At 40.4% G+C, this 21126-nt stretch overlaps 1 protein-coding gene across 1 annotated transcript; it reads right to left on the bottom strand.

Annotated features, from left to right (window-relative positions):
• Positions 1–12968: 12968 nt before the first annotated feature.
• LOC149140246 (uncharacterized) lies at positions 12969–13715 on the bottom strand. Its single transcript, XM_089450937.1, has one exon. It carries the CDS (start codon positions 13713–13715, stop codon positions 12969–12971), a length of 747 nt encoding a protein of 248 aa, XP_089307063.1.
• Positions 13716–21126: the final 7411 nt, after the last annotated feature.

The raw sequence follows: 21126 nt of genomic DNA, 5'->3' as shown, positions 1-21126 counted from the left end.
CCGCAAAGCCAAAAAAGGACACGGGAAAATGGTGTGAGTTCCATAAGAGCTCCACTCACAACACAAGTGAGTGTCGGGCCAAGTAGTCACTGGTGGCTGAGCTAAAGTTTTTAGAATCAGATGCATGTTCCGACTCTGAGTCAGAACTCGACAAGGGGAATGACAAAGGGAAGCAGATCATTGATGTGGATCCCAATGCCACTGTTTCTATTGCCAAGATCCAGAAAAATGAACCCGAAGATCCAGAGGAGGAAGAGCGTCTCTTCCACTCCCAGATGTGGGTAAGGGGCTCCCTGATACAATTCATTGTCGATAGCGGGAGCCAAAAGAACCTCATTTCGGCAGAGGTCGTGAAGCGGTTGGGCTTATCGACCACAGCACATCCACAACCGTACACCATCGGGTGGCTACACCAAGGACGGGATCTCCGCATGAGCCAATAGTGTCACCTTCCATACAACATCAAACCCTTCACAGATGAGGTATTGTGTGACATTGCTCCCCTTGAAGTTTGTGATGTATTATTAGGACAACCATACTTGTGGAGGCGACATGCTGTGTATGAATCAAGGCCCCGTTCTATTATTATTACATTGGGAAATCAATTGTACAGGATACCAGAGGTAGCACCGCCTACTGCCATCTCTTTGATTACTGCAAAAAAATGCAGTAATCTCATTTCCAAAACTGGAAAATTTGTTTTCCTGATGATACGCCCTCAAGGAAAGAAGAAGAAGGTGGCCACAGCCTATAGACAAGGCCCCTCTGCACGACAACTACAGATGGACAAGGTCGTGGAAGAGTACGAGGACATCTTCACCTCCCCCATAGGGGTTCCTCTGCACTTTCAGGTCAAGCACTCCATCGATCTGACCCCAGGTGCGCCGCTACCCAATGGACCAATTTATCGGTGCTCCGTTCTGGAGAACGATGAAATCAAGAGGCAGATTCAGGAGCTGTTGCAGAAAGGCCACATCCGTCCGAGTTCATTGCCTTGTGGGAGCCCAATTGTGTTGGTACAGAATAAGGATGGGACTTGGAGACTCTGTATTGACTATGGGGCGCTGAATAAGATCATTGTCCGTAATAGGTACCCGATCCCATGGATTGATGACCTCCTGGATCAACTAAAGGGGGAAAAATATTTCAGCAAGATCGATCTGAAGTCAAGATATCACCAGGTACCAATCGAACCCTCTGATGTGTGGAAGACTGCCTTCAAAGCCAAGGAGGGCCTTTTCGAATGGTTGGTTATGCATTTCGGGTTGACGAATGCTCCTGCAACCTTCATGAGGCTAATGGATGACATCTTGTGGCCATTCACCAACTCATTTGTAGTGGTATACTTGGATGACATTCTGATCTTCAACCAGAGTTGGGAAGAGCACCTCCACCACATCCGACATGTTCTCCAAACACTGCGACAACACAAGCTATGTGCCAATTTGGAGAAATGCACTTTTGGCATGAACCAGGTTCAGTATCTGGGATACATTATTGATGAACAGTGGGTCTATGTGGATCCAGCCAAGATCCAAGTCATTCGGGATTGGCCATCTCCAACCACTCTAACAGAGCTCCGCAACTTTCTAGGTCTTGCCAACTTCTACCGCAGGTTCGTGTTGGGGTTTTCTCATATCACTTGGCCTTTGAGTCAAGTCACCAAGGGAGGAGTGAAAGAAAAATTCTTTTGGTCTGAATCTCAACAGAAGGCATTCATAGAGTTGAAATATCGCCTCTGCACGGCACCAGTGCTCGCGTTACCAGATTTACAACAACCATTTGAGGTCGAGACAGATGCCTCTGACTATGCTATTGGGGCAGTCCTTACTCAACACGGGCATCCAGTGGCATATCATAGTGAAACACTTTCAGACACAGTCCGGAAGTATCCCACTTATGATAAAGAGATGTATTCCATTGTGTAGGCCTGCCAACAATGGAAGCATTACATTTTGGGGAAGGAAACGGTCATCCACACAGACCACCGACCCCTGCAGTTCATACAGACCTAAGGGAAATTGCAGAATGATCGCCATCAGAAGTGGTCCACATGCCTGCAACAGTTCCATTTGAATATCAAGTATAAGAAGGGCAGCACTAATAATGTTGCAGATTGCCTCAGTCAACCACTGATCATGGCATTAACCACCGTGCTCAACTCTTGTGGGCACGAGACTTCTGATTGGCCACTGCTCTACAAAAGCGACCCAGAATTCGGCCACATATACCAGACCCTCTTGGAGGGTCAGCATGTTCCAGATTTTCACCTCTAGGACGGCCTATTATGCCACCTGGGTCACCTTTGTGTTCCTTCAATCAAGCATGCCAAGATGATTTGGGAAGCACACTACAGTCGGGTTGTTGGGAATTTTGGGGTCGAAAAAACGGTGGCAGTACTACATAAGTATTTCTATTGGCCGAATCTTCGACAGGATGTCGGGAAGTACATCAGATCATGCATTGCCTGTGCCATTGCCAAACTGACCATCAAGAAGCAAGGCCTCTATACCCTGCTGCCTACCCCTAGTCGGCCTTGGGAATCCATTTCCATGGATTACATGTCAGGCCTTCCTTCCACTAAGCATGGAAATGACTGTGTTTTTGTGGTCGTCGACAGGTTCTCAAAGATGGCCATTATGGCGGCCTGCAAGAAGAAAATCAGAGCAGAAGTCATTGCTAAACTCTACTTTGAACGAGTGTGGGTACACTTTGGGATCCCATAGTCTATCATCTCAAATCGGGACAGCAGGTTCCTCAGTACATTTTGGTCCAGTCTCTGGTCGATGCTGGACACCAAACTCACTAAGTCCACAGCCTTCCATCCTCAAACTGATGGCCAGACAGAGGTTGTCAACAGGATGATCGTACACATTCTGCGCATGTACAACTCAAAGCATCCACACACATGGGACGAGAGCCTCCCCTATGTTTAGCACAGCTACAACCGAGCTCTCCACAGCTCGACTGGCCACAACCCCTTTCAAGTGGGCTTGGGATTCCAGCCACTATGTCCCATCGATGTGGCCATGCCATTTGCAGCTACTCACGTAGATTCTGCTCATGTCCAGTCCGAAACAGATAAGGAAAATAGCTTCATTGAGCACATCCAACATATTCACCAGCAGGTCCATGACATTTTGGAGAAATCAAATGCTAAGTACAAGCAATGACATGATCAACATCGGGTGCCACACAAGTTTCAAGTGGGTGACAAAGTCTGGTTGCATTTGCAAAAGGAACGCCTTACCGGAGCCTATCGGAAACTCAGACCACTCTGATATGGTCCTTACACCATTACCAAGGCTATGGGAGACAATGCATTTGAGCTCAGCATTCCCCCATTCCTTGGCCTGCACCCGGTGTTCAATGTCGACCGCCTTCGGCCATACTTTCCACCATTACTAGACACATCTGACATTACAGAACAACTCACACCCACAGAGTTAAATCCAGCTTGCATGGAACAAGCTGCAACTGATCGGATCATGGAAACACATATCAAGCACACTCCCCAAAAGAATATCCAACTGTATCGAGTTGTCAAAGCAGGACAACTCCTTCACCAGGGCAAGTGGCTCACCAAGGACCAAGTGCAGCAGAAGTTCCCTCATCTCATGGAGGAACTAAACGCAATGGAGACCATTGCTTCCTAAGGGGGGAGGAATGATCCAGGTGGATATTGGTGGCCACCCGCTAATTCCACTTGGATCCCCTCTAGTGCTTCTTTCAGTTTTTTCATGGACCTGCTTTTTAGTGGTCCAAAAATCTGAAAGAAGCACTAGAGGGGATCCAAGTGGAATTAGCGGGAGGCCACCAATATCCACCTGGATCAACCAATTAGATATGGTCCATTCATAATTTTGGAAAAGATTGGTAACAATGCCTTCATGATGGATTTGCCTTCATATATGCAAATTTATGTTGTTGTTAATGTTGCGAATTTAAGGTTGTATGAGCCTCCTTTGATTGAAGATCAAGGAGAGAATATTCAAATTCCTTCTATTGAAGAATTTTCTTCAGAATTCCTTGATGAGCTTTAGCAAGATGCTATACTTGACAAAAGAATAAGGATATCAAAAAGGGTAAGTATCGATTATCTTCGAGTGGGGCTCAAGGGTACAAATCCTTTAAAATCCAAATGGATGGAGGTTGGAAAGGTGAGGGAACTATACCCTCATCTGCTAAACAATTGAAAGTCCTTTTGGGGTCCAAAAGGCTTCCAGTGGGGAGGATGGATCAGGTGCCCAAAATTAGGCTCAAAACTCAAAGTGTTAGAATCTTGTTAAACTTAGCTTCAGATTGAATATCTTGTTATTCTAATTCCAACAGTGTGAATGACACTCAAATCTGAGCTTGTATGTAGAAGTTAGAGCAAGTCAAAGTTTAGGTTTGACTTGGACACATGGTAGGATTGGATGTTGTCGCAAGGTCCTTCAGTGAATGATGAGGCGCCAAGTGGCAAGCCACCATTAGCCCCAACATGTCGTAAATCAAAATCGTAGGTAGGTCGGCGTTTAAAATCAGCCCCCAAGCAAGGAGGGGTTGTGATGTGATAAGGCAGGCGAGAAGGTATTCAAGAATCGGCCGAAGGCACGGTGCGATGGATCGAAATCACACATCGGTGAAGGGAAAAATTTCAAACAATCGGCCCCTAGCATACCCAGGTTGTGATGCGATGGATCGTAGATCACAATCACACACCGCAGGAAAACAGAGTCCCGCATTGTGGTTACCCGTCGATTCACCGCCGAATTGCGAAATGTGATAGGTTTCTCGGATGCAATACGACTATAGGCTGCAGTTTAATGGTCTGTCGGGTCCGTCGTATCACGATCACACATTTTCTGCCTTGTTCACAGACCGTAAGTCTGCAGGATTCCGCCAATTGCGATTTGCGATAAGACAGTCAATGCCGACAAATTATGGTTTGTCGCGTGGTGAAATTTTTGCCTAGTTACAGCATTTTTGGGCCTAATTTGTAGGATCATGTCGGATGTGGAGCAATTTGTGGAACGAATAGTGGGAAAACTAGGAGAAGTCATAACTTCTTTAGTTTTCCACTAAAATGGTTGTAAAAAGAGGCTAGATAGCCTTTTTTTGAGTATTCTTGACTCACTCGAGGAGGTTTTTGAAGCATTTGAGCATTGTAAACACATATTTTTACACTTGAGCATAATAGAGAGGCCCAAGCCATTGGAAGCTAGACAAAGGAGACATAGCCCAGGAGGGGTGAACTCGTTTATCATGTACTTGTTGTAATGTGTTTTTGATGATGTTCTATACATGTTTATGTTGCTGCTCAGTTTCTGATTTATGTTAAATTGCTCATAAAATTAACATAAAAAACTCTTCATTTCAATTGCAAAAATTCACGAATCCTTAGGCACAATGAAAGCATTTTGTTTATAATCTTAGGAAGATCTTAGCACTGCAAACTAATATTCTACATTATATCAGTGGTGGTGTATATATATACAGTGATTGTGTTTAACTCTCGGTGGTGGTGTATATATATACAATGATTGTGGTCAACTCTCGCTGGTGGTGCATATATATACAGTGATTGCGTTCAGACTCGGTGGTGGTGCATATATACACAGTGATTGTATTCAAGCTCTCGGGGGTGTAATGTCTTATCTTTATCATAACCAACAAAGAGCATGAAGGACTATCTCAAGAAAATAACATAAACGAAGACTTGTGGCAACCGAGAAAGAATGAGTCAAGGATTGTGACTGGATAACAAAGAGATAATGAGACCAAGAAGGAGTACATTGATATCAAGTCTATAGACTGTGGGTTGTGGGCCAAACAGTGCAGAGGATAGTGACAAACATCATGGAGGTAATATGGTGTCAATTTTGTCAAGGGTCTTGGTATTCATCATCTGAATATCTATAAGAAGAGAATCAAGGGTTTTACTCTTAAGAGGAGAGGTTTTGCCCTGGCTTGGAGCCAACATTTTTTTGTATGTGTACTCCGTTGTTTTTCTTGTTTTGATAACTGTTTGATGATTAAAGAACAAAAAAACATAAATAAGTTAACTCAAGAAAAATAAAAGACATCACAAGTAGTTGTCACTATTGGAATAATCATTAATAACTTGCCCTAGGTTCCTCAACACTTATGACTTAACAAGATTCAATATGTCATGTGAGTGGGGACACCTGGGTGAATGCATGAAGATGGTTTACACTTTTGGGCCAAATGTGGCGATGAAATTTCAAGTTTTTCATCTTTTATCGAATTGAAGCCTCAAAATTCATACGAGCATTGTGAATTTTGATTCTGAGTAAAAAGACAATATGTAGAGAATTATGTTGTTGTCATAATGGTATGTTTTGCCAAAAAATTTAGTGTCATATAATCTCTCAATTTTCCATTAAATACAATATTTGTCCTTGCAAATTTTCGCACATCTTAAGAGGCATGCGTGTGTTCGCGTAACATAACTTAGCCTAAAATGTGTGATTGTTTATATATATATATATATATATGGAAAGAACTCAATTTTTCATATTAAAATTTTATTTTTATGCAAAATCATATTTTTTTATTATTTTTCGAAGTTGGCGAAGTAATATTTCAATTGTGTTTTGTAGACACGTGTTTATGCAAGATTTTTTCAACTCTTTAAATAAATTGAAAAATCAAGAGTACCCTTTTTAAGAGGACAAGTAAACGAAGATAGTGGTATTTTTTGAAAAATTTCCATTGTGTACATTTTATGTTATTATTTTTTATTCAACCCCTTTGAAACTGTCCAAAAAAATTTCAAGAATTATGCTTAAAATAAATTAGCTAAAAAATATCATATGAATTCGAAAGTGTCAAACTCCTATGCCATTGGATAGAGGATTCTTTCACGAATCCAACATGATCAACTCCACCATTGAAGGACAAATTTTTCCCTAAATCTGCTAGGGTACAAAATGAGGTTGTAGAGAAATCTTAAGAAGGGTTGCTAAAATTATGATTTTTAGGACCTCAGGAGCTCAATGGAGCGCTTCATTTCAAAATTAAAATAGCTCGATCGAGCCATGTAGGTGGTTAACCAACAACTCGATCGAGCCATTAAAAATATAACCGCCCACCAATCACTTACCAACTTTTATTAATACCATTTATTTTAAATGTTATGGATTACTGAGTCAATCGAGTGTCTGTTGTCAACCCAACAAAATAAAAGAGTCTAAATTTGAATATAGAAAAAATAACAACAAACATTCATTCATAGAGAAATATGAGAGTGTGAAAATTACACAGGTATTCACAACTAACATGGGAAATTGGAGATTTTCATCTAGAGAAGGAAAGAAATTGTCAATCACATAAGAAATGTGAGAAAAAGCTAGAGAAAGGATGAGAAAAAGATGACAGAGATTAAGATAACAAGAAGGTCATGCAATTCAATAAATTCATGCAAATACAGGTAATTCAAGTTGTCTCACTTCTCTTATTACTTGCTCCATATTATATGCATTAGGAAATATGATTGAAAATAAGAAACACATGGGGAATGAAACATTAAAACTAAGATAAAATAAGCATTGAAATTAATATCATGTAGTTAAAAATTGAGATGTAACAACAACTAAAGAAAACCACTTAAAACCATGGTTTATTAGAATTTTTTGAAACCACTTGAATTCACGCAAATTATGAACTACCTTCAAATTGTAATGGTTTAGGATAACCCACAAAAACTAAGGGTGTGATTAACCAAAGAAAATCATTGTAACATAATTTTGATATATTATTTACATGAATTACAATTCATGGAAATTTATTTAGAAGAGGGATTAGCAAAAATGGTTGTCACGTAGGTGCTTTAAAACCTATAAACATTAGTTTGATTGTTGCTTCATATCCTTGCAGGGGTTAAAAGAGAGAAAATGTGTTAAGATCTATAAAGAGCAAGAGTATCCCTCCTTCCAATGTGCATGTTGAGAAGACATTCTTTGTTAAACATATATAACAACTTTAAATTTTTGTGACACCCATCATCACATATAACCTTTAATGGTTCCTTGAATCCTAATTAATGATCCCTATCTTTGAAAACCTCACAAGTTTCTTCTTTCAATTCTCACATGAAGGTTATGAGAATTTTTTAAAGAGAACACGTTTTTTAAAGACATACAAAGTGTAGTGTAGATTTATGCTTGCACAAAAATGAGTGTATTATTGCATCACTACAATGCTCCATGGAAGGCTTGTGTGATTAATCAATACTAAATTCATAAATAATAAATGCAAACGAAATAAATTAGTATGCACATATTGATGATATGCTAGAAATGTTTACAATGTTCTATGGAAATCTAATGTCGATTAAATTCATCTAGTTGTTTCTCAACATGTAATCATGAAATATATTGCAAAGTATGGTTCAAAAGTAAAAAAGAGGAACCTTATTTTAAAATTTGTCAAGGGTTGATGAAAATAATTGAAAATATAAAAGACTAGATATTCATCTTTGCACGTGCATAAAAAAGGTTCTTTGTAGAAACATATAGTTTTTTAAATTCTCTTACCCCTGTACCTTACTTGATTGTTGTGCTAAAATTTCCATGTACAATCTCCCAAAAAGACACTCGAATCATTTGTGCCCCTCTTCACCATAAATGATAACAATGTACATTCATTGTTGATAAGGCCTTGAAGCATCATCCTTGTTCTCTATCCACTAAAACTTGTATCTATTGATATTTTTTTGTTTCCTTATTAACAATTTCATTGGCCTCCTCATACTTCTCATCCCACATTTCTTCCACCTTTTTTTTGGAATTGTGAAATTCTTTGTAGTTATTACAAGTTATTCCTTTAAGAGACTACTTACTATTGTTTTATGGTAATTTTAGTTATATGTTTTAAAACTCTAAATGAAATGGTGCTTCTAATCAAGAAAAACTTTTCCAACTAATTTAATCTTGTATAGTAGGTTTTCAAATATTAACATACTTAAAAACTAGTTGAAGAGGTTCCTTCTTGTATCATGGAGTGTGTATTTATGTATTGTAGGGTCTTTTAGTCGCAAATTATCTTATAGTTGATTAAATTTGTATAAATTTATAAATATAGATTTTGTTTTCTCTCATGAAGTAAAATTGGCCCTTCAATTTGGTAATCACTAACTTGATTGTTTAAGAATCTCCCATTGTCTCAAATCCAAAAGAGTCGCCATATTATTTAGTTAGTAATAATTCCCTTTGAAATATGTATTTAGACTTATTATATAAGAATTTAAACTTAATTTCTATTAGTCTTTAGTTCAACAACCTTGCAAATTATTATACAATATATTCTTCAACAACTTTGCTAGATCTTCATCCTTTTCTCATTTTTGAGCCACTCTCTTTGGCTTCTTTAGTAGCCTCTCCAAATCTTCTAATTTCATTCCTAACACCTATTTTTTTTAATACTTAAATCTATTTCATTCTCTTCTCACAATCCCTTTTACTTGACATTGGATTTAAATAATTGAAATGTTTGGTAAACGAGATATCTGAACAAAAATATATACCATCCTTGTTACAATAGAGATCACTTTTAGTTTGGAATTTATATAGGTTTTTGAAGAAATGGAAAATTGTTGCTAAGAAAAATTAATTTTGAAATAGGTCTTGAAATGTTTCACTTGGTAAATGTGACTAGTTGTGAAACCAAACAAAGCTTCAAACCTAGAATCACTAGTAAAATTTTCAGGTTATATCTAACAATAGATCACCTTTATCACATGCCCAAATGGTTTTAAGCTTTTCATTTCTTAAACATGTGCTGGGGGAGAGTGAAGAGAGATCATTGCTTGTGGGACTAGATTACTTAGGAAATAGGTATATTGACAATTTACTCTCCAATATCTCTATTTGTATTCTTAACACCTATTCTTTTTAAATCAAAATTATGTTTCCTTCTCTTCTAGCAATCCCATTTAGCTGACATTGGATTTTAATTCAAAAGTTTGGTGTATGAGATATATGAAAAAAATATAACTCCATCCTTGTTGTAGAGATCACTTTTAGTTTATGATTTATATAGTCTCTTAATGAAAAATTCTTGCTAAGAAGAACTAATTTTGAAAAAGGTCAAATGCTTCACTTGGTAAATGGAGAGATGGAGGTAGATATATTAAAAAATATATATTTATGAATTTAATTTTTAATTTTTTTACATTATTAAATGAATAAAGCAATTCCATTTTTTTAGTAGTATGGTACATTTTCTTAAAATAATTGATTAAATACAATAATTTTATATAAAGAAGATTAAAATATATTAAAAATTTTGAATTATGATATTGGAAAAATTATAAAAATAAATTATTTAAAAAATCAATATTGTATTTTATTAACCATTTATAGAAATATATAACCACACATTATAACTATATAATACATATTTCAAATGACAATTTTTAAACACTTAAATTATAATATATCATTAAAATTTATATACAATTAATTAATTTTTTATTTGTTAACATAGTCATGATTTAACATAAAAGATAAATTCAATTTTATCATTAAAATTTATATATAAATGAATTAATTTTTCATTGTTAACATAGGATCATTTTTTTTTCCACTAGAAAAATCCGTAATATTTCATTAATATGAAAAATTACATATGTAGATGCTTATCGCATATGCCATGTTCACTATACATCTGTACATTTTACAAAAATTGCATGATTGTGTTGTTCGGTTATACCGCACAGAGTATTACTGTTTAGGCTGTTAATAGATTTAATGCCTTTCGGCATCCTTCAGTCTGTTACAAAAAAGGACTATACAAAAACTGTCATATATAGTGCTCTTGCCATATTCCTGTATAATTAAGTAGGATGTAGACCCGTTGTAGGGTATCCCGGGTCTATATAAGGGCGATTGTAAAATTTTTGTTCCTGTTGGTCCAGAATCTCGGTGATCTCCCAAAATCCTTGTTCCATCAGCGCGGCCTCCTTGGACAGTTTATCAGCATCCTGGTTATGTTCCCTGTAGATGTGTGAAACAGTGATATGGTTAAATGCCTCTTTGAGCTGAAGAACTTCATCAAGAATGATGCTGAGTGTGTGCATGTGACATGTGGAAATATCATTGAACCAATTTATGATAATTTGTGAATCCCCGAATATGTTGATGCTAGTGCAGTGATGGCTTAATGCAAAGTGTAGAAGGTGGCGCAATGTAATAAGCTCAGCGAAGTTGTTTGTTCCAGCACCCAGTCCCGCTTTTATATTGTAGGAGTGTTTATCAGATAAGTGCAGAATGAAACCACCCCCACAGCTTTGTACATTTGCAGCTCCATCAAAATAAGCCCAAGGGGTACCCTGGTCAATGATGGGGGGAGGATTTGGCCGTCGGATTTTTGGGGGAGGCGGATCCGGAAGCTCTTTGAACGCAGAGATAATGCCAGCCTCGATAAGAGGCCAGTGGATGGCCTTGTATTCGAAGATCATACGATTCTTAGCTTTCCAAATGAACCAGTTTACTATAATGGGCAAATTTGCAGCCTTCGAGCCCTTGTGTCTTTTATCCCATTCTATCCAAGCGTTGATTGGATCAGTACCACTCCATTCCCCAGAATAGTGTATAAAAGGTTTTATATTTTTCCACACGAGCTGTACAGTACTACATCGCAGGAATAGGTGCTCTGTAGATTCAGTATCAGCTTTGCACAGGGCACATCTTGTCGGTCCATGTTGAGCTCGGTGCATAAGATGTTCTCCCGTGGGGATTCTGTTCCTGAGGACGCACCAGGTAAAGAGCTTTGATCGAGGCAAGGCTATAAGTTTCCAAATATTCTGCCACCAACTGTCCAAAACTTCAGGTTTCTTCTGATTGATTAACTGGATGTAGCCTTCCTTAGGTGTGTATATCCCGCTATCAGCCTGGTGCCAGACAAGTTCATCTGATCCCTCAATGATTCTAATGTGGGATTCCATCAGGGCAGCACAATATTCGCGCCAAGCTGTGTGCCATCTCTGCGGGAGGTTTAGTTGGGTAGCTGTCTTCCAAGCCTGATGGAAAATGTCTGATTGCTCTTGATCCGCTATCTGTGCAATCACCTTGATGCCATGTGCTGTAAGGAATTCCACCAGAGCTTGTGGGAGCAGATGTCTCCCACCACTGCCACTCCAAGGGTCTATTCCGATACGTGCTCTGTCTCCTCTCTTAATTCGCCAAACTAAGTTGTTCCTGATAAGCGGCAGAGAGTGTAGGAGAGCTTTCCAAATAGAAGATATGCCAGATTTGTTCCATGATGGGAGTCTGACCCATTCCATAATGTTGAGGGGCCATATATATTTGTGGTAGGTGATGATGGTCCATAAGCTATGGGATGTCAGCAAAGCCCAGCCCATTTTGGCTGCCAGAGCACATGCAAAGGTGGGGAGATCCTTTAAACCCCAGCCACCCCATTTCTTGGGCAGGGCAATCTTATTCCAACCAATCCAAGCGAAGGTGCGCTTTTCTTGATTACCAGCCCATAAGTATCTGTTGCAAAGTTGTTGTAGCTTTGATAGGATATTTCGAGGGATCCAGGCGAGCGCCATCCAGAAGACAGGCGTTGCTTCCATAATAGATTTGATCAAGGTTAATCTTCCTACCCTGGATAGATATCTAAAACTCCAGCAAGTTATCCTTTTTTCCACTTTTGTAACCAGCCAAACCCAGTCCGCAATCTTTTGGGTAGTGGGTTTTAACCAGTAACCAAGGTATTTTAGCCCTCTGTCCAGGGGTTGTGTGGTATATGGGAAAGCTTGACTTGTTGTGTAAGATTCATTGACTGAGGTGCCAACCAATGTAATAGTGTATTTCGTACGATTGACCTCCATCCCTGTGGCATGAGCGAATAGCTTTAAGATCCTGTTGAAAGTAGAGGTATCCTAAATGCTGCCATCTAGAAGGATAAGAACATCATCTACGAACATGAGATGAGTAAGGAAGCACTCATATGTAATTTTAGGGCCCCAGATAGTTCCATCCCTTTTTGTTGAGATAATCAATCAGCTTAAAGCTTCCATCACCAAGAGAAATAAGAGAGGTGATAGTACTTTCCAATTCTTCCATAGTGACAGGGTCAATGAGTGCGCCCATGTCCTCATCATTTACAAATCTGGGGAAATGAGAGGCCACATTGATGATTTCAGCCAGATTTGTTCCAGCAGGACTTTTGAATAGTCCTCTGAAATGAGCCATGCCGAGTTGTGAGAGTTTGTTAAAGGTGTCCGCCAATCCTCCTCCCGGAAGGGGGAGGTTCCAAATGGTATTTGCCACTCTCCTTCCTTTAGCGAAATTATGGAAGAATCTTGAATTCTCATCCCCAGCTTTAAGCCACATTGCCCTACTCCGCAGTCTGAGCGATTCCTCCCTGAGCTTGAGGATATTAAGCTTTTGATTCTCCAAATCTACCAGGCGGGCCTTATCCTCCATGGATCTGAATCCCAGATTTCGCTCATCCAAAAGGGTTTTAAGTTCTTCTTCCACCATATTGAGTTGTTCATCCTCTCTTATCTTCTTTGCTTTGGCCCACTCGATCACAATGTGTTTGAGCTCAGTCAAATTTTTGACAAAACCCCTTGCCATCGAGGATTCTCCATCGATGGGATGAGCTTTCCAGAAGTCTGTGACTAATTTGGAGAAGCTTTGATCCAGAAGCCAGAGGTGATTAAACTTGAAAGGGGCTTTTAGCTTTGGAAGAGGGCCCATGATTTCCATTAAGATTGGGGAGTGATCCGATATGCCCCCGAATCCTACCCATTGTTTGTAATGGTGTAGCTGATGGATCAGAGGACCTTTCAGCAGAAATCAATCAATTCTGCGAGCTAGTGCCGCTGTCCCAACCCTTCTGTTTCTCCACGTTGGTAGAGGATTCTGCATAGGGATGTCAATGCAATCATATTGCTCCAAAATGATTCTCATGAAATCTGTGATGGAGTCTACCTGCGCCATAGAGCCCCATGACTCCCGGAACCCCAAAGAGAAATTCAGGTCACCCCCCAGAATGATGCGATCCAGAGACATCAGGCTTCTGCTGAGGAGCTGTCTCCAAAAACTCTCCCTCTGTTAGCATGGACCATATGTGTTGACGATGCGAAGAGTAAGACCCAGATCCATTGAGAAGATTTCAACCCCCATAAAACCAAGTCCTCCCCAGGAAGAGTCCAATCTAATTGTTTTTGGGTTGAATCCAATCGCCAATCCACCCGATCTACCATTGGCATCCATGGCTATGAAATTCCATCTAGACGATATGTTGCTAAGGGAAAGGGAGATGGACTCAGCAGAGCCTAGGGTTTCTTGAAGGAGAATGATATCAGGGAATTCGACCTCAAAAAGTCATTTGAGAGCTAGTTTTTTGGGGGGGCTAGCCAGACCCCTGCAATTAAAGGAGAGGCACTTCATGGGGGACCCTGCTTCGGGGGTTTTGATGCTCTAAGGACCCCGTCAATGGTGGATTGTCGCCTAGATGCGACTTCAGCTCCAGCGCGTCTGATAGCTTTGTTGAGATCGGATTTCCTTCCCCTAGTGGATAATGATCCCACACCTGAAGGGATAATACCCAGCCCTATCTGAGGTTCAGAGGATTCCGCTTGGGAGGTCGGAGGGTGAAGGGAATATGGGTGGGGGGGAATTTTCCTGGAGGATGAATCAGAGGGGGGCGACGGAGAGAGAGACAAAGTGGGTGGAGCAGTGGAAGGAATCAAAGGAGGCGGGGGGATAATGCAATGTGCCATGGAACATGTCAATGAATTAAAAAATTTAGATGATTGTTCAATAGAGATAGAGGGAGAGATAAGATTAGTACCCGAGGCCTGTGCGGCTGCTGCAGCTGCCCGAGCCCGAGTCATAGGAGGCGAGGGCGTGTCCTTCTTGTTCAGCTCTGGTCTCTCCGGGACGCCTTGAGATACCGCGAATCCATGCGACGCTTGAGGAATGTATGGAGAGGTCCCTCTGGATGCTATGGGGGAGATCTTTGGAGAGCTATTCGGACTTTTGATCAATGGGAAATCCTTGTAGAGGTGACCCACTTGGTTGCACCAATTACAACGGAAAGGGACTCCTTCATAATCCAGAATCTGTATACTTCTGTGCTTTCCCCATTGCAATGTGATTTTTTCCTCTAATCCCTCTCGAGTATCCAGGTGTACCAGTATTCGGGCCAACGTTCTCTTCCGTGTATCGATATAGGATCGATCGTGATCCAAATATGTCCCCAATGCATTTTCGATTCTGGTGAAGGCTTCTTCGCTCCAGTATTGTAATGGAAGTCCTGGCAGACGCACCCACAGAGGCCCTGCTGCGATTTCTTCACGTTCAGGATCAAATAGCGGGCTCCATCGCTTCAATAGCACAGGTGCCGTTTCAATATGCCAATATCTTTCAAGTAATGCATCCGTGTGCCCTTCATTTGCAAAGTGGAGGGAGAACCACCCTCGTGGGAGAACCTGGACCTTCGACATCTGTGAGAGCAAGGCTCCCCAGATTTCTTTCACCCAGCGCATCAGCCTTTCCGCCGTGAAAGTACGCCCCCGCACATGTCCAACTAGAACTGTACGAGCTATAGCCATAGTTTCTTCAAAATCCGAAGGGTTGCCGAAAGTTACGGTGATGTCTTTCGTTGTTGCCCTGACACACTTCGATTTCCGCTTCTTAGTGCGAGGCGCCGACGGATGATCAACAAGCGGGTCTGAATCCCCAGACTGTGGCAAGGGATTTGAGGGTTTAACGTTTATAACCGGAGTGCTGAAGCATCCTGATGGTTTTGCCCCATTATCCGGGTGAGGTTTAGGTGCATTCTCCCTCAGATCCACTTGAGCAGAAGGTGAATCGAGCAGCGGTGATGATATCGGATCGAAGGCCAAGGTATCGAGCGATAGGGAGGTGAGGAGTAACGTTGTGCCAGGTGAGAGAGGTGGTGCCTCCAGGCCGATAGACGAAGAAGAAGGATCCGGCAAGGTGACCACCGGCAAGCAATCCTGTGCCCTAGGTGCTTCAGATGTCGGTGGAACGAAACCCGGGGTTGCTAGATTAGGGTTATGGAAAATTAACTGTCCTTCTAACGGATCCTCGGAATAATCCACGAGGTCCGTTTCCCGTTGACGCTCCATACCGGTCAGAGACTGCAGCCTTCCGTCGTCGAGGTCGATCTGTCGGCAGATCTGAACCCTATCTTCCGGTTCCCGCTCCAACCAGTGGTCCTGCAGCTGCGGTCTGCGGCTACCCGAAACCCTCGTGGTCGTGATAACAGAACGCCGTCAGAGCCATCCTCCCCTCGAGTAATTTGTTAACATAGGATCATATTTATAATGTGAAACATAATGTTTAAGTGAATATATTTTACAAATTGCATACCTTCAACTGGTTTGCAAATTTCTTATCCTCTATGTGGGGTTCCTCTATTGGGTGTTCTCAATTATGGCACCCCTTGAAGTTAAACCATGGTCTATGCATAAACAACAAATTTTAGCTATTTAAATAGATCAAGTTACGTAATTCAATTTAGTTGGCAATCAAAATATAATGTTTCCCAAAGCACTAATTTTTCATCTCCCTATATAATGAGCTCACATATAACAAAATTTGGAAAAGTAAGTGGCCCATTATCCACACATCTTTTCTTTTCTTACAAGGAACAAACATCACGTTGTGTGATTGAGGGAATTATATTAAAGGACCATGAATCACATATCCACATACTTGCAATTCAAAGACTTTGCATGTGCACTATTCACCTTGCACACACCATCATTACTAACCAGTTTGCTTTACTAACCATTACAAGTAGAGTATTTTCTTATATTTTACTTTGAAATTTTGCATACAAAAATAGTTTAAAACTAGGAGGATTTAAGTAAGTGACCCTAATCCTCATATCTTTTTTCTTGTTTTGCTCATTCTAATTCACACCACACTTAGCTTAACTAGGAGGAAATTAAGTGGCCCTAAATCCATAAATATTTTTTACTTGTTTTGCTAACCAAAACCTTTATTTCATTCATTTCTTTTTAGGACCGGGACTTGGTGATAGTAAAGAAAGAAAGTAGGCACCGACTCCCTTGCCTCCTTGTGGCGAACCTGTGGTGACATCTGGACCCTTTCTCAAAGCACTAAAGCTTCCATCTCCCTATATGCTCACATAGTATAATTAGGAAAGAAGTGACCCATCATCCACACATCTTTTTTACTTGTTTTGCTAACCAAAACATTTATTTCATTCATTTATTTTTGAGACCTGGACTTGGTGTTAGTAAAGAAATAAATTTGGCATTGCTTCCCTTGCATCCTTGTGGCGAATTTGTGGTGGAATCTAGACCCTTTTTCAAAGCGCTAAAGCTTCCATCTCCCTATATGCTCACATAATATAATTAGGAAAGAAGTAAGTGGCACATCATCCACACATCATTTATTTTCTTGCACAGAACAAACATCACATAGTGTAATTAGGGGAATTGTAAAGGATCACCACATATCCACATCAATGCACACTTTGTATGCTTACAATTTCAATTGCACACATATTCACCCCACACACTAAGCTCACTTAAACTTTATATAAAGGGTATCACCTTTCTGGAATCTTTGTACCTAATTTATTTGAGCTATATTTTGTTGCACACCCTAGGTGAAGAAAACTATTTCTAAAACAACCTTAACATGAACACATTAAATTCCCCATAGGGGCCACAAGATAATTTATAGTTCAATCTAGGACCACTGTGACAGGCAACACATAAGTCGCCATGGTTTTTTTTTCATATTGAAACATAGAAAGTTGTCTTTTAGTGAGCTTGAAATATTGCATCATCCAGTGAAAAATCTGGTACATGGAAAGAAAGTCGTGAAGGGGGTTAAGGCTTAGGTGGCGGATTATCAAGAATCTTCATGTTGTCTCCCAACACATGGTAGGGTTTTGGGTCTAAACCTAACAACTAGAAGCTGAGATTCATCCATTCCCATTGGATGCAGGTAACTTAGTGGCCAAATCTTAGGGCATATTTCCCTATATGTTGAGGTGCGAGAGAACTTAGACCTAAAGTGATCTTGGTTAGATTACTAGAACCATCGCCATATATTTTAGCACATAACCCTAGTACATTTGGTCAGTATAACCCTCTCAATACCTTGGTTAGTTTTTTGGCTGCTGGAAGTATCACCAATGACATTTATGACATGTCCCTAATACCCCATTCTAAGATATTCACAAGGACCAGTTAGTAGAATAGAAGGACGCTAGGTCTTTTTAGGAATTTTTCTCATAGGAAAAACCTCACGAAAAAAAATTTGTTGGTTATTTCACACATCAAAATTAAAGGGAAAATTAACCACTTATTTTTTTTCTTTGTCTTATGTATGTGATTCATTTGATGTTCCTAAAGAAAATGTATGTCTTCGGGTGTGTTTACAGATGCAACAGTCTGAGGTGTAGTTGACTTCTTTTCTTTCTTGCCAACTAATTTCTTTCTTAGAACGGAACACTTGTCATTAGCTACATGTTTCATAGGGTTTATATCATCTTCAAGTGCCTCCTACATATAATTCACATCATCATGAAAAATATTTTACCTTTCATACATGTTGAATGCTTTTACCTTTCATCATATTTTGAATCACCCTTTTCATTGACACAGGGACTGATACTTTTACTGGTGTGCTCTTCTTCGACCCATCTTTCCCTGAGCTCGAAACCCATTTCTTTTCCATGTTTCAACTTAGAACCCTTGGTCCATGTCAACTTCTACTACCTAGCTGTCAAGTCTCAACTTGTTTTTCATTTAAATTTTCCCTAGGGTTTGTGACTAGAACCCTAGGGTTTCCAAATTGATTTTTATTAACTGAGGAGGAATTCTTTTACCTTTCATCATATCCTGAATCACCCCTTTTGTTGTCACAAGGGCCAATACTTTTACTCATGTGTTATTCTTCAACCCATCTTTGATCCGACTTTAAACACGAATGCAACAAATTACAGATATAATCATAAATATAGAGATGCAGCAGAAATAACGCTATCTTTCATTAATATCAAATAATGAAATATGCTTACAAATAGAATGGAAATGAAACTAGCTCGAGCGATGGTAGCTTGTCTCTGAGAAGAGATGTGGCGGCTACATGCCTCTGAACCGAGTTACAATGAGGCTCAAGTGTGTTTTTATTATTGAACAATAAGAGAAAACCATAAACAACCAAAACCCTAACCGGAGGAGATGTAACACCAAAATTTTATGGGCCCCATTGGGGTTATTCGGGAAGCGAACTTCCCGGGGTCATAACTTGGTCATATTATCTCTGTTTGATGCACATGATACCTCGTTGGAAAGATATATCTGAGGAATACAACTAAAAATGTGATTTAAATGGAATTTCTTAGATAAATATTGCTAAAAAAAACACTGTTTAGGGCCTCAAAATGGCTCCAGAAGTTTAGGACCCGAAAAACTGCCAAAAATAGTAAATTGTGCTACAATTAAGGAAACTGAAAAACTAAAAGAAACAATGGTGGGGGTCCACGTGGAATAGGAAGGTGGGCACCAAATCCACCTAGATCATTCCTCCCCACTTAGGAAGCAATGGTATCCATTGCATTGAGTTACTCCATGACATGAGGAAACTTCTGTTGAACTTGGTCCCTAGTGAGCCATTTTCCTTGGTGCAGGAGTTGTCCGGCTTTGACAACTCGATATAGTTGGATCTTCTACTAGCGAGTGTTCTTGACCTATGTGTCCATGATCCGATCAATTACAGCTTGTTCCATCTAGTCTAAATTTAACTCTATTAGTGTGAGTTGTTCTGCAATGTCGGATGTGTCCAGTAATGGTGGAAAGTATGGTCGAAGGCAATCCACATTGAATACTGGGTGCAGGCCAAGGAATGGGGGAATTTTGAGCTCAAAATAATTATCTCCCACAACCTTGGTGATGGTGTATGGCGCATATCAAAGTGGGCGATTTTTGCGTTGGGGCCTAGCGAGGCACTCCTTCTACAAATGTAGCCAAACATTGTCGCCCACCTGGAACTTGTGTGGAACTGGATGCTGATCATGTTGTTGCTTGTACTTAGCATTGACTTTGTCCAATATTTCATGGCCCTGTTGGCGGATGTGTTGAATGTGCTCAACGAAGTTATTTTCCTTGTCGCCTTCGAACTGGACATGAGCTGAATCTACCTGAGTCGCTGCAAATGGTATGGCCACATCAATGGGACATAGTGGCTGGAATCCCAAGCCCACCTGAAAAGGGTCGTGGCCAGTCGAGTTGTGGAGAGCCTGGTCATAACTATGTTGGACATAGGGGAGGCTCTCATCCCATGTGCGTGGATGATTTGAGTTGTACATGTGCAAAATGTGTACGATCATCTTGTTGACAACCTCTATCTAACCATCAGTTTGGGGATGGAAAGCTGTGGACTTAGTGAGCTTGGTATCCAGCATCGACCAGATACTGGACCAAAATGTACGGAGGAACCTACTGTCTTGGTTTGAGATGATAGACTGTGGGATCCAAAATGTAACCACACTCGTTCAAAGAAGAGTTTAGTAGTAGCTTCTTCTGTGATACTCTTCTTGTAGGTTGCCATAATGGCCATCTTTGATAATCTGTCGATGACCAAAAAAAAAAAAATCATTGCCATGCTTAGTAGAAGGAAGGCCTGACATCTAATCCATGGAGATGGATTCCCAAGGTCGACTAGGGGTAGGTAGCACAGTATAGAGACCTTGCTTCTTAATGGTCGGTTTGGAAATGGTGCAGGAAGTGCAGGATCTGATGTACTTCCTGACATCATGTTGAAGATTTGGCCAATAGAAATACTTTTGTAGTACTTCCATCGTTTTCTCAACCCCGAAGTGCCGAGCAGCCCGACTGTAGTGTGTTTCCCAGATCATCTTCGCATGCTCACTTGCCAAGGAACACAAAGGTATCCCAAGTGGCATAATAGAGCATCCTGGAGGTGAAAATTTGGAACTTGCTGACCCTCCAAGAGCGTATGGTATGTGTGTTCGAATTCTGGATCACTTTTGTAGAGAAGTGGATAATCAGAAGTCTTGTTCCCACAAGAGTTGAGCACGGTGGTTAACGCCATGATCGGTGGTCAGCTAAGGTAGTATGTAACATTATTT

Source organism: Pinus tabuliformis, chromosome X, assembly GCF_031772625.1.
Source record: "Pinus tabuliformis cultivar Carrire ecotype Pingquan chromosome X, CPIR1, whole genome shotgun sequence".
Classification (NCBI taxonomy): Eukaryota; Viridiplantae; Streptophyta; class Pinopsida; order Pinales; family Pinaceae; genus Pinus; species Pinus tabuliformis.
Note: the sequence above shows the minus strand (reverse complement) of the source record. Positions and strands in the feature narration are given on the sequence as shown.